At 37.5% G+C, this 19941-nt stretch overlaps 2 protein-coding genes and 1 long non-coding RNA gene across 4 annotated transcripts; 2 read left to right on the forward strand and 1 right to left on the reverse strand.

Annotated features, from left to right (window-relative positions):
* The first annotated feature begins 1865 nt into the window (after positions 1–1865).
* On the forward strand, positions 1866–6612 carry LOC131932652 (uncharacterized). The gene is made up of 2 exons (XR_009384650.1): positions 1866–2053; positions 3226–6612. It is a non-coding gene; the product is annotated as an uncharacterized LOC131932652 (long non-coding RNA).
* A 2607-nt stretch (positions 6613–9219) lies between these two features.
* LOC131932649 (uncharacterized) lies at positions 9220–12682 on the forward strand. 2 transcript variants are annotated; one of them, XM_059289588.1, is made up of 4 exons: positions 9220–9461; positions 10105–10256; positions 11597–11707; positions 12374–12682. In XM_059289588.1, the coding sequence occupies exons 2-4, from the start codon at positions 10125–10127 to the stop codon at positions 12647–12649; spliced, it is 519 nt and encodes a 172-aa protein (XP_059145571.1). In that variant the 5' UTR covers positions 9220–9461; positions 10105–10124; the 3' UTR covers positions 12650–12682. The 2 variants fall into 2 exon arrangements, with proteins under 2 accessions (XP_059145571.1, XP_059145572.1); XM_059289589.1 differs by having other exon boundaries at positions 11597–11698.
* Positions 12683–17275: 4593 nt separating this feature from the next.
* Positions 17276–19939, reverse strand: LOC131932650 (uncharacterized). The gene is made up of 2 exons (XM_059289590.1): positions 19326–19939; positions 17276–18508 (listed from the first exon to the last, which is right to left on the reverse strand). The coding sequence occupies exons 1-2, from the start codon at positions 19923–19925 to the stop codon at positions 17276–17278; spliced, it is 1833 nt and encodes a 610-aa protein (XP_059145573.1). The 5' UTR covers positions 19926–19939.
* Between the last annotated feature and the right edge of the window lie 2 nt (positions 19940–19941).

Here is a 19941-nt window from a genome sequence, read left to right on the forward strand (position 1 = left end):
TGTGAAATTTCATTTATCTATCTGAAATAGTACTCAAGTTATAGGCTTTTGAAAAATTCAAAGTAGAAAAAGTACCACTTCCAGTTATCGGAAATCGCTCAAAAGTTGATACGGATCTACGATTTTGATAAAATACTTATATATGATATTTCATCAACCTAGCTGTAACGGTACTCAAGTAATCGTGTTTATACACACACACACACACACACACAGACATACGGACAAGATTGCAAAATTATGTTTTTTCGTGTCAGTGAGGTGTAAAACGATTTTTTTTTTTTGCACGATTACAATACATTCTCTATACTTCGCATATACGAGATAGTAAAAATGAAGCTAATTAAAAGTGATAGATGTTGCCCCTTTCCGTATCTTTCCTGTATTTGTACCAAGTGGTGCAGCGCACATAGACACAATGACCTGTTTCTCTATTTAAAGGATGTATATCCATATCGCATTATAATCAGCGACGGATATATCTCCATCATTTATAAAAGATTGAAATGACGTTTCAGAGAAACTGAGTAAATGGAAAGATTGTTGGAGCTATTCAAAAACTATAAAATTCGTGGTGAATGTTAAGCAGTTATAAAATATAAAGTATTTATATACCATAGTTTATAGCACATGACGTGAGGACCAGTGTGTTGAGAATTGGCGATGGATTTTTTTTTTCGTACGAATGTTGGTTCAGAGAGTAAAATAGCAATAAAATAGAGACCAAATAACAGAAGTATTTATGCAAAACGTATTTGATTATGTAAATGATAAAAAATAAGACAAATTAAGACAGTGAGTAGATCTATGTCTATCTTTCACTTGACTATTTTTCCCCTATTTTCACAAACACCTAGATCTACCTTTAACTACCTCACTATCTCTCTATTAGTCCGACCTGCCCCCAATAAAAACAAGTTAATAAAAAGTCTAGTGACAATTTAAGCACAATTTCCTTAATTAATTTTTTTGTGACCGAACGAATCACCCGTAGATGTTTGCCCCCCATTTTCGTTTTCGTTTCTCTCCACACGAGCAGAGCTAGTCCCCGCCCCCTCGCGAGATCTGCGCGAGTCTGGCCAATGGCAGCGTGACGTTACCTCTCACTAGCGACTGCCTCAGCCGGTGTGCTTGTGCTAGAAATATTTGTATATTCTTAATAATCTTAGACAATACAAATTAGAAGAAATTAATTATTTGTGACTGAACGAAAGGATATTTTTGAAAACTTTCTTCGGCAATATTGTTCTAAATAATGGCAGGAATCGATTGGTAAATGTTTCAAGTCGCTAAGTGGTCTTGTTGCCGAGATATGGGCCAAAAACTGCATTTTTTCCCCATGTTTTTTGGCTTTTCCGGGAAATCCAGGAAGGAATTCCGGTAATCTTTTTGGCCCACAATCATCCTCGGAACTTGCTTAACATTTTTGCTTTGGAACTAGTCCTCGATATTGCTTCGTTGAGGAGGAGATACGACTAAAAGACGACTTAAAGCTGCGGACACACATCCATTAATCCCAGTGTTTCTTCCAGACTTTTTTCTCCGGGGGGGCACTTGAAATTTTCGAGGGGGCGGTAAACTTTCTTAGGGGGGGGGGGGGCGGACACTGTTAAAAGTATATATTTTCTATATAAATTATATAAATTTCATTTCCTTCGGGGGGCGGTAAAAAATGTTCGGGGGGGGGGGGCGAACTGGAAGAAACTCTGATCCATCCATTCCCAGAAATGACGAGTTAATAAACGCAATTCTCCAGAATGGAAATTGCGCTAAAAATGTAATATATTGACAACATTAGAAATTTATAGGAATGTCCTTATTGTTTCGTTGATTTTCATTTACAGATGGCTAGTTGTGGTACTTAGCATGACCCAATGTATACGATCACTTGACTTGTTTACAAATATTGATATCAAATTCTGCGTGTTGGTCACAGAAATATTAGATCTAAATATTTCACTGCTCATATTCATTTGAATGTTAATGTAGTCCCTAAACATATAGTCTAAAGGTGTTATTTAACTATCGGATATTCATTTGTGATTTAGACAAAGTAAATCGCTACTTTAGGTTTTTTCTGAACAATCTCTTATCTTGCTGTTCTCAACTGTTCTGAAGTGTTCTTGCTGCAGGCAGACAGATTGATTCGTCTCTATGATGTCTATGCTGTTCCTATAAAATACATAGATCTAGATCTAGAATCTAACCAAAAAGGAGAATTTAAAATAGCTGAGTCTGATACTAGTTATAGATCTAACTAGTTAATGAATGGCAATGCTACAACTAACAACAAGTCTTCTTTTTCATTTTTCCCCACCCTCTGCATTTTTATTTCAGGAAAATATCACATCTTCACGTGACAGAATCATAATCATAGATTTTATAGATTGACATAGAATCTAGATCTAGCAAGAATCTAGAGTTATAGATCTAGAATCTAGGTCCTAGGTACTTCTATCTATTAAAAAAAAACTTTGCATGGAGTTTGTTATTAGGGGCCTATACTGGCTAGGCCTACTATATTTATTTAATTATTTATTAACATTTTGTTCGGCAAAGTAATAAGCCTAATTATTCAGAAAGTATAAACCACCATTCTAAATTTATCTGTTTTTTTCTAGGTTCCAACCATATAAATTTTCAATATTGACATATCTGACGACCAATAAATAAGTTAAAACTTGATTTTTTAGGCCACTGGTTAAGCTTGGGCATTGATAAAGTGTTTAGTTGTTTGTTTTATATTTCTTCTGGTAGTCTAGTTTTTAATAAAAGAGGTGATAAAAGCTGGTTTATAATTGAAAACAATATTGTTTAAAACATCACCTGTATTTATAAACGCAAAATCTTTTACAATTATAATCAAGAAAGTTTACATTCCTTAAAAAAACATATTTGTGAGTTTTTTCTGTGACTTTATTTCCCCTCACCACATGTTTAGCACTATTTTTAGCATGGTTTTTTTATGTTTATAATGTTATGAATCATTCTTATTGTAATTTAACAACCTTTTTAATCAGTATAAGTTTGATTTTGATACTATTATCGATGTTGGAAAAATCAACTTTTTTTGCCTAATTTTGTTTTTTAACTATTTTTTAAATAACCCACAAAAACTGCTTAAAGTATTACAGTGACCATTCAAAAGTTTAACTGGATTGATGCCATTAAATTAATTTATTGCTGATTACCAATGACTGATTTCACTTTTATTTTTGCTTTCAGATACTAATTTTATTAAAAACAAAACAGCCTGAATAGTATTTTATCGTCTGCAGCAAGTCAAACACAAATAAACTGGAACAAAAACTACCTTAGTGGATGCCGATTACAATAATGCATATGCTTGTGTTGGATCCCTTGAAGGACTAAAGTTTAAAAAAGCATCAAATTTTTCCTCCCAGCTTTTAGTTTTACCAGTAAAAACTCAAGTGGCTTCACCATGTATTGCCTCCAATGGCTGATCCCTGTGCTTCTGATGCCCAAGCCGTTGAACCCAGCTTTCATCTACAACCACGCCATGTTCATCGTCCTCTACCTGACCAGCTTTTTCTTGGTGCGCAAGCCCTGCACCATCTGCAGCATGGTTTTCCTGGCGGCAGTGTTTCTCATCTGCTACAACTGCGTGGGGAACTGCATCCTCTGGCACTGCTCTTCAGACGAGTGCGAAGGCGCCGACTGCCAGACGACATTTGAAACAGCCTAGCCTGGAACTGTATGGTAAAAATATTTGCAGGCAGAGTCTTGAACTGTACGTCAATATATAAGGCCAGGTTTCTTTAATACAGTAACATTTCATTGACTACTTTTTAAAGTTAGAAATGAACCTATTACCACCAATGCACAGTTTTGCAAGTCACTTTTGCTTATAAACCTCTATTACAACTGTAAATACCACATGTACAATGCCATTATTCTAGTTTCCTAATTCAGCTACATAGATCTGTTGTACCTTAATTTAAAATTTATCCTCCACAATGATTTTGTGCAGGATACAAAAGCTATTTTTTACTCCCAATACGCGAAATCACTTCAAAAAGAAAGAAAATTCTTTTCTTTATTTGATTTCCTTGATGGAAATGACTTGCCAAGGCTGTGTTAGAACGCACCTTGTATCTCCTTACTAACAGCAATTTATTATCTGATTATCATCATAAGTTTATCCTGAACACAACAATGTTTATATTTTATTTCCATGTCTGTTATCATTATGCAGCTATCACAGGCTTACATCGGATAACAATTTATAACTTTTTTTTTGTAAACTTGATTGTTAAGACCGGCTGAGCTGATGATAATGATGATGTGTAGTATAATATCCACCAATACAAACAAGACCTAGTCTAGTCAATGAGCAATAAACCAACAGCTGTTCAAACAATAAAATAACTACTGTATTTTGGAAACAAAAAGTCTATTTATAACCCAATTTCTTAAATATTTACCTTTGAAAAATTTAAGTAATTGAAATATTTCTTCATCAGCACCTAAATTTTTCACTATTTTTTAACACCAATGTAGATGCACTTATGTGGTTTTATTATATATTTTTTTACAGTTACTTATTCTAAGCCATATTGTTTATTTTTTTAAGGAGACATAGCTTTATATTTTTATTTATGCTAGATTGTGAGTACGCTTCTAAAGTCTAGACTTAAAGCAGTTATACTTAATTGCCGTTTCTAAATATTTTGTTTATGTTTCATTGCCTGACTTATTTTTTTCCCACCTTGTGATACACAACTCATTTTGGTGTTCAGTGTTTGATTCTGGGAGGGTTAGGACTAAACTGGTGTAAGGGAAACAACCCTGAACTTAACTCTGGTGAGAATGCAGGGACACAACTCCAGAAACAGTTCTGCATTTACAAAACACTGAACACAAAAAAATATTTGTCTTTAAACCATACTAGTACAATGAACTATTGTAATTCGCTGCTGATTTTTTTTACTGCTAACATTTGTCTTCTAATTTCTTCCAATATCAGCTTCATATTGTTGTTTATAACTTTTGGGGTGGATTTGTTCATTAGAAATGTCAAGTTTTTTATGCCTATATTACTTGGTGAAGGGCTCAGAGCTTTCTTGGAATCATTAAATTGCATCGTTATCATACAGATAATTAATAGACAACCAACTAGAAACATTTACTTTTTTCAAGGATCTTCTTCTATTAGTTAATTAGAGAAATTAATTTTAGTTCAAATATCTTCTTCAGGTATTAGATTAGAGAAATTAATCTTACTACAAGTGTTTTTTTTTTACCATTATATTGTTGAAATGAATTTTAGTTCAAATATCTTCTAGCAATTAATTAGAGATATTGAGTTTAATTCAAGTGTCTTCTTTTGCCATTATATCTGTGAAATGAATTTTAGTTTTAGTTCATATATCTGCTAGCAATTAATTAGAGAAATTAATTTGCATTTTACGTAATGCTGAAAATTGTTTTAGAGTATCAAATGTATACTACAGCATTTGAGAGAATTTTTTCCACAATGTTCAGGCCAGAAACAAATACACCATACACAAAACACCCATTACATTTCTACATGTTTATATAGAGCTTATGCCTTCTGTCTGCCTTATTAGTCTATGGACTTGGCTGTGGATGTGTGCATGATACACAAGAACTAGCTTGTTAGAACATGCAATAGTATCAGCTTTTGTTTTAGACTTAAAAGACCTGGGCATGGAATAGTGTGAAATTTTAAAAGACCTAGGCATCTAATAGTGTAAAATTTATGGAGACAAAGATGGCTGGGTAGGTGTAGTGTATGTACGAAGCAGAAAGTAAATGTATAACATTACTTTATATTCTACAGATAAAAATGCTAGTCAATGTTTATTCCAAATATTTCAAAAACCTAGAAATGCTTTTTTGTATTTCTTATACATGGTTTGAATAATTGCACATTTGAAATATGTATACATTTTTTCTTATCTTCAATTATAAATGTGTTATTTTTTTTATTTTTTAAATCTTGTAGTATGGTGGTAAGATTGTTACTGATAATGTAGGTAGTTGTATCCTCTTGTGTATGAGGATGTTTAAACGGAGTATGAAACAGCAGTAATGGAGGGCGTGTTGTTAAATCTTTCACCCTCTGTCCTGCGTCAGTTTGTCAGCTGACTTTACCTCTCTGTTGACGTCAATAACAGATGCAAAAATGGCAGGACGAAATATGATGCAATGGTTATATTTTTAAACGTTTACACTGAGAATAATGTTTTTTCACGCCCAAGTCCTTTACAATACAGTGATAGATGTTTCATGAGTTGTAATGATAAATATTGTTTATATCCTTTTGTTAGTATAAAGTGATATCAACTATATATTATAAAATGTTACAGCTAATTATAACTAATAGAGTACATTTTTTAAAAGAATGTTATTATTGCTTTTGGTCTATCTTAAGATAACATTAACAATTCTACATCTAATGCTGTTGATATAAGTCTATTTCAACTATTTCACCAGTTCTTTCCCCTTGTCTCATTATTGAATCATGCACTGTTTATATTTAATTTTTTTTCTCTCTGTATTTTAATTTATTTCCCAGTTGTTATCCACAATAGCTGTTTTATGCATTGTAAAATATACTGAATGATCGATATCTTAGTTGATTTTGTATTGTGTAAATAAACCAAGGTACTAAACAACTAAATGGATGTTGTGTCAGTTAAATGGTTTTAAAATCAATGCTGGTAGTTAGGATAAAAGATAATTAGGTGGTTGCGGGGAGATCTCCTTCGTTCGTTAATTTTATGTTGGAAGGGATCCCCTTCAACACAATTAAGTATACGTGTCGACTGGTAGTGCACCATCGAGGCCATTGACCCCGGTTTCAGCCTACTTTTCATTTTGGGTTTGCTTCCATAGCCTTTGTCCAACCCAGAGCAAACTACAAGGCATCAGTTGTAATGGTGATGAAGTAAACATTGACTAGACTAGTTTGGTAACTACCTCTAGTGTTTAGACTGCCTCAGACACTGTACATAGATCTACTCATGATCGTATGACTTGGTACCTTATCCCTCTTATAACTCAGCTAATTCCTACTCATAACTCTCACTACCTATGTTTCATACCCTAAGAGGTACCCTATGTTCCACCTATCCAAACCAAATACCTCATGTTCTACCTATCCTAACCAAATATCCCATGTTTCACCTATCCTAACCAAATATCCCATGTTCTACCTATCCTAACTAAATATCCCATGCTCCACCTATCCTAACAAAATATCCCATGTTCCACTTATCCTAACATATGTGCCAACTATCCCAACCAAACCCACCATATCCGACCTATCCTTTAAAAATATCACAAGCCCCTGTTTTCCCTAACACTATCCACCATATAGCCCATATTTTGGGGAGAGGGGTGCCAACTTTTGTTTTGGATAGATCTTCACTTTAAAAATATTCGACAACATAAGCAGTCGATATCATGTGTGGCACTGATGTACAAAACTGTACACAATAACAGACAGATGTACACATCTTGTACTCTACACCAGACCTTGATGCCAGACAAGATGTGCAAACATTTTACACAATAAAATACCTTAATATAACATAAGATGTACACACATCTTGTACACAATAAAAGTACTTGATATCACAATATGTACAAACGTGTACTCAATAAAAGACCTTGATATCACTTAAGATGTACACAAATCATGTACTTAACAGCAGCCTTTGACATCACATGATGTAGCCTACAACCATCGTGTACGCAATACCAAACAGCATGTACACACATCATGTACTATATCCCAGACATCAATGCCAGCCATCGAGGCACCAACAAGAATTCCATCCAACATCACGACCAGTCAACACCCAACCACGGAGTCCCCCCCACCCCCCTCATGCCAGTCATTCATTCATCAACTACCGCCCGCGGTGTCGACAGTAATTATTTCACTGATTATATTTAATTTAGCTTCCATTAGACGAATTACACCACGGGTACATTGACGTGGGGACAAACAAATCGAGATTTGCACAAAATGTTTTCCGGGGGTAGTGTGAGATTAACTGGCGCAGGGGCGGAGTTAACTTGCACGTGGAAACAGCAACACGATCATGTTCAGCTATGGAATTTGTGTTTCTTTCAGGCGTTGCTCTGTGGGGTAGAGGGGGGGGGGCACTGGAGCACGTCTACCACTCCCCCACCTCAGGTGAAAACAAAAAAAATAATATTATTAGAGCTAGCGATCCATTGGGCAAATGAATTTCATTTTTCTTGACCTCGGCATATGAAAGGAAGGTGTGGTCAGCACTATGGCCCTAACATGAATTAGATACCAATTAGAGCTGGGTGGACTCAGGGACGTTCTAATGACTTGGAACCGGATTTTAACTCGAAACTTTTGGATTAGCAGCCTAGCGCTCTACAACACATGCCGCCCCATCAGAGGCGTAGCGAGGGGGGGGGGCGGGGGTGCGGACCGCACCGGGTGACACCATTTAGGGGGGTGACACCAAGGCAAAAAATAGCAAAATATATAGAGAAAAACTTGAGGGGGGTGCAAATCGAAAGTTTGAGGGGGGGGGGGGGTGCAAATCGAAAATTTGTCCCCGGGAAGGGTCGCTACGCCTCTGGGGGGTGACACCATTAAGTGCCGCACCGGGTGACACCCGACCTCGCTACGCCACTGCGCCCCATATAAATTTTATATAATAAGTGTATATGTTAACCAGCGCCCCTACCCACCCCTCCGTGTTGCATTCCATTTTAGGTGTTGACCGAGTAAAATATCTTTAAAAAAATTGTTTTAAAAATATAAAAATGTGCAATTATGGGGAGGTGTTGATGTGGTAAGCGTAGTTGTTACGTCATTTGTAATAAAGGGAGTCGAACTTTTTAGGACGATTGGGATGGGGAGGTAAAGATCGTTTTTAAAAAGCGTTTTTTTTTTTTACGGATGATTCCTTGCCCATAACAACGAGTAATTCTACATTCCTGCATTTCAATCGTAAGGTCTCTCGCTTTAATTTAAAAACATGGCGGTTCTAGGTAGCTGGTAGATTCTAGTAAAACGTGTTTCTTATTAGCACGCTCTACATTTAAATGTCCTGTTAGATCCGCCCCTGTATAATCTGCATGAGAACGCCCGCTTTTAAACAGTGCAGGGAAAATATTCCGTCAAGGTCAAGGTTGTTCCCCCATCTACCTGGCTTGTATACAAAAACACAACATCGTGTGTTCACACACGAGACAGACAACACGGTGTGTACACGTCAGAGAACACGGTGTGTACATCTCGACCACAATCTTGCATTCGTGTTTGTTGATGTGTGCCGTCCTTTCTCGACCTTATAAATAGCTCGACAGTTTTTAGTCTTGCAGCTTTGCCGTGTTAGGCTGATGTGAGATACACTTGATGTGTAGGAACTGTTTGAAGAAAGTGTTTCCTAGACAGCACAGCATACTATTTCTTCTATAACGTAAGTGTGTGTATATATATATATATACATACATTTATACATATATATATATATATATATATATATATATATATATATATATATATATATATATATATATATATATATATATATATAATATTAACATGTATGTATTGAAATACTGTATACATGTGTAAATCTGTGTACGTATAAAGGCAAATATTAGCCTATATATATATATATAAATAAATAAATAAATAAATATATATATATATATATATATATATATATATATATATATATATATATATATATATATATATATATATATATATATATATATTCTATAAGAAAATGTGATTTTACATTCACATCAAATGTTAACATCTTAGGTCTTACGTCCCTTTAATTATTTTCAATTGTCACCATCTAACTTCAACTTACTAAAGTAAAGCTATATGTGTGTATGCATTTGAGGTTAATCATGTAAAGACCCCCTCAGGAGCAATAGACCATTGTGTGTAACTTATTTGTGATCCTTTATATAATCTGAATGCTGGCTCTGCGAACTTTCCCATACCAGATTTTGTTCCCCATTCATCCACTACGTCACGTCTAAATTTAGCACATCTCAAACACTATTTCCTGTCGTCTGCCCCAACTGTGTGGTCATGTATTCCAGGTCATCTGATCGTCCAGCCGATGGTGTCTGGTGAGGGGACCATGTCGTGGGAGGATCTCGTCTTTCACATCCTGACCACCACCAGCAAGGTGGAGAAGGTCATCGTCTACAACCTGCAGGGTCACCCGGTGGCTGCTTCAGAGGGCGTTGAGGTATGTTGGTGTTGTTGTTGTTATTGTTGTTGATGTTGTCAAGACTCTAGGTTGGGTACACTCCACAGAGATTTACTGGGGGTATAGAGGTATGTTTTTGGTGTTGTTGTTGGGTAGGGTACACTCTGCCATACAGTAACTTATTCATTGGTAATAAAACCACTTTCTTTAGCGGGCATTGAGATATGTTGTTGTCGTGTTAAGTCGTGTATACACTATCATACAGCAACGGATTCACTGGAAATCTAAAACTTTCCTCAGAGGGCATTGAGGTATTTTGTTGTTATTGTTGTGGTTCAGGTCGGGTACACTCTACAGAAATAGATTCACTACTTTCCTTAGGGGACATTTATTGGAAAAATTACCACTTGCTTTAGCGAGCGTTGAGTTATGTTGCTTTTGTGGTGTTAGTGTACCCTCGGACACCATAAGTGTTACCCTACCATACAGTACCGGATTTACTGTAAGACTGACTAGCGGCTCCAAAATGTTTGTAGTTGAACCAAAGAGATAAAAACTCTTTATGATAAAATAGTCACGGACACTCGACCTTTTTTTTTAAACCAGGAGTATCTCACTTAACCTCCAACCACCCAGCTCCCTCTTAACACATACAGAAACAATCATTGTGTTATTGCCGGCATCATCGCGCTTGTCATTAAGCTGCTTATGTTTGTTGAAAGCAAATGTTGATGAATCGAGATGATCCAACTCCTCGCCCCTACCTACCCACCCCATCTTCCCCTTCGTTATCGATCTATCTCATCGCTCGCCTGTACTCATGTCCGTTTTCTAGATATCGATTTGGTTTGGGTAAAAGGTGAAAGGTCATTGGGCGAGTGACATGGTATTGTTATTGTCAATACAATATAGTGTACACAGAGGTTTAGTAGGATAGTCAAGAGATTTTGTTACTGAAGATAATCCGAGTCTTAATGCAATCATCATCTTTCTAGTGAGTCCCTTGTGGAGCATGGGAACGCAACGACATCTCTCCATTATAATCGGTTTAGGGCTATTCCTCCAAGTTGGTCCCACAACATTCCTGCTATTTCTGCTTCACTGCTTTTTAATACAATGTTATTCGAAATTTTAAAAATAATTTTAATTAAAGCGCATTAATAATTAATTTCCCTGCTCTAATGTGTACCTGACCCTCGTTAGAGAAACCAGGGTACTGGGCGAAGTGCTGACCACCACACTATCCCTTCATATACCGAGGTCTTTGAAACAAATGAACTGTACTTCATCTGCCCCATGTGTCTTGGGAATGAACAGGGAAAGATGATTAATGATAAAGTAGTCGTCTCTCAAAACATCACCTCTTGGTATTTTTCCAGACGAACCAATCAGAAGGCTTTGCCATCGTCACGTGTTTGTACGACCCCGGAAAGAGCATGACCAAGATTCAAGTTGACAACGATATGTTTCTCTGTGTTCAGGTTTGTCAAGTAAGAAAATACTAACCACATTTTTTTTTTTTACTTTTACCAGAAGCTTAACTTGATAGGATGTATTAACCACCTTTTTTGCTATCAGTGTTTCTTCCAGACTGTTTTCTCCGGGGGGGGGGGGTCCACTTGAAATTTTCGGGGGGATCGGTAGACTTTTTCGAGGGGGGGGGGACGGACGACGGACACTGTTAAAAGTATATATTTTTTATTTAAAATTTCATTTCGTTCGGGAGAGGGGGGGGGGCGGTAGATTTTCTTCGGGGGGGGGGGGGGAAATTCCCCCCCCCCCCCCCCCGAAGAGATGCCTGGAAGAAACTCTGTTTGCTATATCTACAGATCTAGTATTTTTTTTTAAATAGAAAATCTTGTTTTAATCTTAAATTATTATAAATTATGTTTTTTTTTAGTACGAATATTTTATTTGAAAAAAAAATTGTTTTCACCATTATGTTTTTAAAAGGCAAAACTTTTACGTTACACGTCTTTAACTCCGACACTCCACCCCCTCCACGGACACGCACCTCCATGAGTGTGATGCGATCTATGACCAGCCCTTGTATTACGTAATGCATGCATTTTTTTTACACGAACATAATTTCCTCAAAATAAGCTGGGGAATATTTTTAAAACAGATTCTAAAAGTTTAAACAAAACATTCTCCAGGGGTCAAAGTTCACGCTGGCTGGTACAACCGTCAAAGACCACAAACGTGTGCTGGTGGCGCGTCAGGACGACGGTCACGTGGTCGTCGTGTTCGGCAAATCAACGGAGCAGAGCTCATTCACCTCGGAGCTGAAAGAATGTCTCGTGCTCCGCGCCCAGGGTCAGCTGGTTGGCAAGCAACAACTGGAGCAACAGAGACGTCTGCTGGGGTCAGATGGTGGTGCGGACTCGCAAAGTTTAGCAGACGATCAGCAAGTTTTAGTTAGTTTAGCGTGAGGTCTGTACTCATTGTGCTAAATGTACCTGCATAAATAGTGTACTTCAGGCTGTGTGACTGGATGCAGTGGCGTAGCGAGGGGGGGGGGGTGTGCGGACTGCACCGGGTGACACCATTGGGGGGGGGGGACACCAAGGCAAAAAATAGCAAAATATATAGAGAAAATGATAATTCCACTTAATTAAGTGATTAGTTCGAGTGTTAAATAGTTTTTTTAAGAGAAAATTTGACAAATCCCGACAAGGGTGGAGAGGGGTGTAAATCGAAAGTTTGAGGGGGGGGGGGGGTGCAAATCGAAAGTTTGAGGGGGGGTGCAAATCGAAAATTAAGTGCCGCACCGCCGCACCGGGTAACACCCGACCTCGCTACGCCACTGACTGGATGGACTAGTGGTCCACTTAGCGTCAGGGTGCATTAGCGTGGGTAAATATTCTAATTGATGCTCATCAAGTGTTTGTCTATTCTGTGTGAATGAATGAACATTGCTAGATCAGACGAAAGGGTCAACAATAATCAAAAATGTTTATTTCGATGATTAGAATTCTCTAAGTTTACTACAAGGAATTTTGGACAGGCTAGCAATATTAGCGTTAAAATTTCTCTTTAACGGATGCTATTTTGTTGTATTAAAAGCTGATTTTTTAAAATGTACTATGTGTGATAGCAGAAAGTCTGACCACCAAAATGTAGGCTTTATGTGAGTTGTAGATCTTGAATGTTCACTGAATAAGAATGAGACAGATATGGGAAAAAATAAATTAATACCTGTCTAAGAATGTGCATGTTACCTATACAGAAGCGTTACCTTTGAGATGGATGGATGAGCGAGCAGGATTACCTAGACATTTAATATATAGACAATTCTAATTTTCCCAGGGACTTACTGCTATTTTTTTTAGCTCTATTGTAAATGTTCCATGATGCAGCTGACTGTAAACCAGAGGCGTAGCGACCCTTCCCGGCCCCCGGGGACAAACTTTCGATTTGCACCCACCCCTCAAACTTTCGATTTGCACCCACCCCTTAAACTTTCGATTTGCACCCACCCCTCAAACTTTCGATTTGCACCCACCCCTCGAACTTTTCATTTGCACCCCCCCCCCCCCAAACTTTCTGGCGCCCCCCCCCCCCCCCCCAAGGTCGGCGCCCGGGGACATATGCCCGCCCCCCCCCCTCGCTACGCCTCTGCTGTAAACAGACAATTAAAGTTACGTTCGGACTGTTTTGATTGACAACTAAAAAGCCCACAGAAAACGGAGTGTAACACTAAGACGTTATGTTCTCATTTTTCTAAGCTTATAGAGATTATGTATTGACATCAAGTTTTTTGAAACTGTAAATGTTCCTACAAAATTTTAACAAGAATACTAAAAATACGATTCAATTAAATTTTTTAGAAATTTATTGTAAACCTATATTTGCTTCTATCGTGATAAAAAAAATTAATTGCTTTGAATTGTTTACCAGTAACCTCATTATTTCTTTATACCAATTGGGTATCAATAACATTAACATTTTCGCAATAACTGTTTATCTGTAGCCTCAACATTTATTTTCTCATTATGTCTCATTAGCATCAACATTTCTGTTTAAACTTGAGTCTTTAATTAGCGTATGCCAGTGTTTCTGTGTAAATAAAGTATGTAAGCCGTACATGTAAATAAACGTTGTACAAATAACGACATTGTGAGATGTGCACGAATGTACTATTATGGGGAAAAAAATTCTCTTTATTTACTTGTACTAACAAGCAACTTACTGAAACAAGTAGCCTACTTTAGTTAAAGAACAAGTTTAACGAGTATCGCCAAACATGTTTCCCATCTTAGCTTTGTAAGATCAGAGTTTCTTCCAGGCATCTCTTGGGGGGGGGGGGGGGGGTAAGCCCCCCCCCCCCTGAACAAGATTTATATAGAAAACCAGTGCCCGCCCCCCCCCCCCCCCCGAAAAATGTGGACCGCCCCACCCCCAAATAGCAAGTGCCCCCCCCCCCCCCGGTGAAAAAAGTCTGAAAGAAACACTGGTGTAGATCCCAGAATATTCATGAAGTACTTAAGTTAAAGAACAAGTTTGCCAGTGTTCTGCTCACGTATGGGGTATAGTTGTGAGTGCTAACGTCGTGCGTACGTGCAGCTTACGCCTGTGAGTGCATGAACTCTGCTCTTTCGGTCGACCAAGGGGACCTGTTTCTATTCAACTAATGCGTTAAATCTACAGCATATTATCCTATTATAATATGTTGTAAACCGCACCCAGAAAAAAAGAGAATCGTGAACTTGTCAGACTTTATTGCAGGTTATAATAAAATGACTGTAAAATATCAAATATTTTGACGACAGAAACAAATAATTAGCAATGACAACCCCAACATGTATTGCACAATTATCAAGCAATTATAATATTTGCGTGATTTTGGTCTGACATTTAAGATAATTACTACAATGTGAAAGTTGGGGTATTTGTCGGAAAATTATTTTTTCCCGCTAATTAATGAATAATTAATCGACAATACAACAACTCTGGGTTCGCGAATATTTCGCAATTCTCAGCTTGACTTGAACGTTGTATGGTGGTTTAACTTGCTGTTTAATGCGTGTGTGAGTGTTTGGCCATCATTGGATTAGGAAGAAACACAATGGCTGCCTAATGTGTCTATGGTGGAATCTTTTGATTTTGTCTAATCTGACACAGGACTTGTTATTATTTCATTTTATTCATTTTTTTTTGTTTAATTTTTTTTTTGGTCCAGCTTTAGACCAAACAAGTAAAAAAAGGCAACTAATTATGTGTAAAACGTTTGTTTGACTAGGTAGTATATGCTAAATTAAGTAATTAATTGTTAAAATAGTTCAACTGTAACATTTTTTTTCAAAACTGTTTGCACTTTTCACAATGAAAATCGATCCTATTTCCTGTTCTAGTTCTGAGCATGGATTGATTTTATTTAGAAAAAAAAAAATAAACTGTTAGAGGTCATCAGAAACTATGGTCATTCGGTTAAGCTTTTAAAAACATTTTACTCCATCCACCCCCAATGGTCGCAAAAAGCCCATCTTCAACCCGACAACTTTAAACTGATAGGCCTACTTTTTTTAAAAGGAGGAATTTCCTCAAAACATCAAATACTCGTGTTCAATATTTACATTACAATTTACAAAACTAAAAATTTCAGTTTGGTGAAAAATTCTGTGTAACGTACAAGAATATGACGTCAAACTTTCTGAATCCCCACCTTTCCACGTTAAATATATCCAAAAAAGTCAGAACCCCCCCCCCCCCCACCATCTCCCCCCCCCCCCAATGAGGGTGTTATCTTTTACGGACGACCCCTTAACCACAACCCCCTCCAACATTATACAAGCATCAATTTAAACAAAAAAATAAATTCAAATAACAGAAGATAACTGCAAGTAAAAATAAATTTTAATCCAACTGCAAGTAAAAATAAATTTTAATCCCAGAATTCACATTCAGTAAAATATGCTAAAGTCGTTGCTTTGTGTGAGTACATCAATGTATACTGGAATAATGGTATTTCGTTGTACTAGTCTAAAAAGAAAAACAAAACACTTTCAATTGGAATACAATACAGAAAGATTAATGCTGACAAGAGAGGTGTGGTTAAAATACAAAGATTATAACGATAAAAACATTCATCTTTTTATTTACAAACATTATGTTATAGTGCTCTGACTTCACAAAGATATATTTGTCTATTTTATAATGACGTTATTTAAATACACCAATAATATTAATCACGGATGCTGCCTGAAACTAAAACAAGAATTGAATACAAAAACTAGGTATAGTCTGACATTGTAAAGATGTATAAATATACACGGTCCGATTCTTCACAATGAAAGATTTGAAAAGCTCTAACATAATAATATACAGTCATCAAGAAATTAAAACTTGTCAGACGAGTTTATAGGCACCCGGGGTAGCCTATGTGTTGGTGGTTAAGGGTTCTAGAGATATTTAACTAACAACATTTAAGAGAGAGTACTCAATCGAAACAAAATGAATAATTGTGATGTTTAAAATATTTAGAAATCCTGTTACGTAAGCCATCTGGTTTAATTAATAAAAATAAAAGTAATTTTTCTTTTCGGTCGTGACAGGTATTTTACCAAGTAAAAATTACTTACATGTTGGGGGGGGGGGGGGGATATCCACATGTTGAGGTTAACATGTAAATACAACAAAAAAGTCAAATACTCAGCATACAAATGGTATAAATTAAAACGGCAGTATTAGTTGGTTTTTTTTTTCAAACCAGCTCAGTAGATAAATAAATAACGATATCTATAGCTATGAAATAAGTGTCTCATCCAGTGATGAAGTGAACTGAAATAGAGGTTATGAACTAAAGATGGACGAAAGATCAATGTTATGAATATTAATATTATAATGCCTCATATGCTTGCAGAAAAGAATACTTTGAAAACGTCTTTTTTTTAGAAAAAGGAATCGTTTTATACATTGCTTCAGTTTTAGGTTAATTAATATGGAAAGAAATTATTAAACTCAATCAGGGTGACCCCACTAGGTGATGGTGCCCTTCCTCACTGGCTCCACCACCTACCGACGCCCCTACCCGCAGACACCCCAGAGTTGCCACCATCTCACCTCTCAATCCACAAGATCAGCTCCGGCCATCTGTCCCACGAGCTGAACTCTAGAACCGTGAAACTTTTACCGGCTTCTTCTCCCTCTTGCCCACTTTGCCGGATGCCGGTTGTCGGGATGAAACCTTTAGCCGACATGAACCGGATCAGGAATAAGGCCGTGGTCTCCGTGTTTTGATCGGCACGGAGCTGGAACAGCCACTCCATCAAAACAAATCGCACGTGAACCGTCTCGAAAAACTTCTGAGCACACTCCAACGCCTTGGGCTCCGAGCCCTCGATATCCATCTTGAGATAAACGCTGGGCGCTTTCACAAGGGGCAGTAAGTCGTCCAGGCATATTGTGTCGACTAGGAAAAGCCCCATGGCGTCTTTCTGCTCCTGTAGTTTTGGTGAGTCGATAGAGAGAACTTCCGAGCCTCCTATGTTTCCGTTTGGGTTGATGTAAACACTTAATCGCGAGGTTCTGTCGCTGTACATGGCGTTGTTGACGATTGTTACTAGTTGCGAGATGCTTAAAGTCTCTGAATTCGAGTTTAACTTTGAGTTATCACCCTTCTCTACATATTTTAAGGATGTTTTCGTTAATTTGCGATCAACAAACTTTGGATTCGCCGAATTATTCGAGAAATTAACATTGTGATTTGAAATATCTTTTTCGCTTTTTAAAGTGTTTGTTTGAAGCAATTTCCGGGAAACTCGTCTTTTTCTTCGTTTCGATTTCTTAAATGCCTTCTGAATTTTAACGGGAACCTCGCCATTTTGAATACCTTGTACCACAGTATTAATTTCACGTTTATCCCGGTATTCCACTTTTAATCTCCCCTTACCATTGTCTCTATGTGATGCATTTGTAAAACTACTACTGCCATTTTGAATATTTCGGTTTCTAGCGCTGTTGTTTTGTAGATTTGTGTAATTACTTTTACTCTTTTGGAGATTTCGGTAACTATTTTCACTATATTTTACATAATTGTTAGTAGATTTATTTGTTATTTTAGCGACTAGATTAGCATTAAGGACATCGTTACTTAAATACATATCCGAGGAGTTCCCTTTTACGACATAGTTTTTGTTTTCGATGTCGTTGAGCGTCAGTGTCGTCTGCAAGAGTTGGAGGTTGGCGAGCAGGGCGTCCACAGCGATGACGTGTCTGCCCATCCCCGCGGCGTACACGGTGTAGACTCCGATGTTACACCCCAGGTCAACCAACTGCATGTCGGGGTATGTCTGATAAAAATGTTAACAGAAAATGTTAACAGTTTACACAAAATATAAATGACGAAATTTTTTTACACTAGATATAAACTATAGATGGGACGGCGTGACCTAGGGGTAGAGAGCTAGAACACTAACCCGAAAGTCTCGAGTTCGAATCCGGCTTTAAATCAGTGGAATGTCCCTGAGTCCACCCAGCTCTGATGGGTACCTAACACGTTAAGGAAAGCAAAGGCGGAGTCTCTAAAACAGGTGAACTCTACTTCATCTGCCCATTGTGTCTTGGGCACGAACGGGAAAAGATGATAAATAACTATTGACATAACATTTTTTACACACCATTTTCACACATGTTTAATTAATAAATGCTTACGTTAACAAATTTAGGCTAACGCCCTATCTTAAAAATAGACCAAAAACTTTACACAAGATTTCTAAAAAAAACGTGATCGTTTATGGGCCGCTTTAAAGGTCCCTCTCCCTACACCCCACCCTTCAAATAAGGTAAGATAAAATTTTATTTTTCGAAAGACTAACTGAACTAACAAGCATTAAAAGCTGCATCTTGATAAAAAAAAAGTGGATAATTGAGGATACTGATGTCCGATAATAGACTCATTCAAAAATAGATGTGTTAGGTTGTTAGGAGTATTGTAGCCTCAACTAATTTTATGGTTAGAAATTAGGGTTAGACCTATGGTTCGACTAGGGTTGATGTTAGGTTTGGGAATAAGGACACCGTTAGTTTTTAAGCTATGTGGGTATTTTTGTTATCTATCAGTAACCTAACACCCCTTTTTTTAAGAAGATTCTATTATCGGACAGATACCTGTAAAGCCCACTCCATCTCTACCAGGCGCTCCCTCTCCCAGTGGCCCAACTTCCTCAGGGTCATCGAGATCACCGTGTCATTCTCCGGGGGGTGGATGCAAATCTTTGGTGACGTCATCTGCCGTGGTCCGTCAAAGTGGACACACTCCGGGACGTACCTCAGCCTATACGTCTTGTCATCTGACTTTTCTTTCTGCTGCGCGTAGTAATATTTACTCAACAAATGGGGCGGAAGTTTCGGGATGGTTGATGGGAGAATCTTCAACTTGGGAACTACTTCCGGGACGTGGTCGTCGATATCATGTCTGGAAAGCTTCAGGGCAGTCAACGACTGTTGTATTTCTATCTGAGATTCTTTGTATATATCAAACATCTTGGCCACCCCTCTTTGGGCTGGGTCTATGACCGTAAAACGTAAAGGTTCCGGTGTATTGCTGGACGAGTCCATTACGGAGAGGGGGGTTTCTGTTAATAAATCTGGGGAACAAGTCAGCCATGCTGGCCGTGGTAGAAACAAAGTTACCGAGCAGAGAGTCAACAAAGACAGATATATTTTTATCTGTCTTCTGTTTGAATACCGAAAAAAACATTTAACCATTCTTTTTGCTCTTTTT

Source organism: Physella acuta, unplaced genomic scaffold (genome assembly GCF_028476545.2).
Source record: "Physella acuta isolate Inbredline_101_S28 unplaced genomic scaffold, ASM2847654v3 ptg002245l, whole genome shotgun sequence".
NCBI classification, from domain to species: Eukaryota; Metazoa; Mollusca; class Gastropoda; family Physidae; genus Physella; species Physella acuta.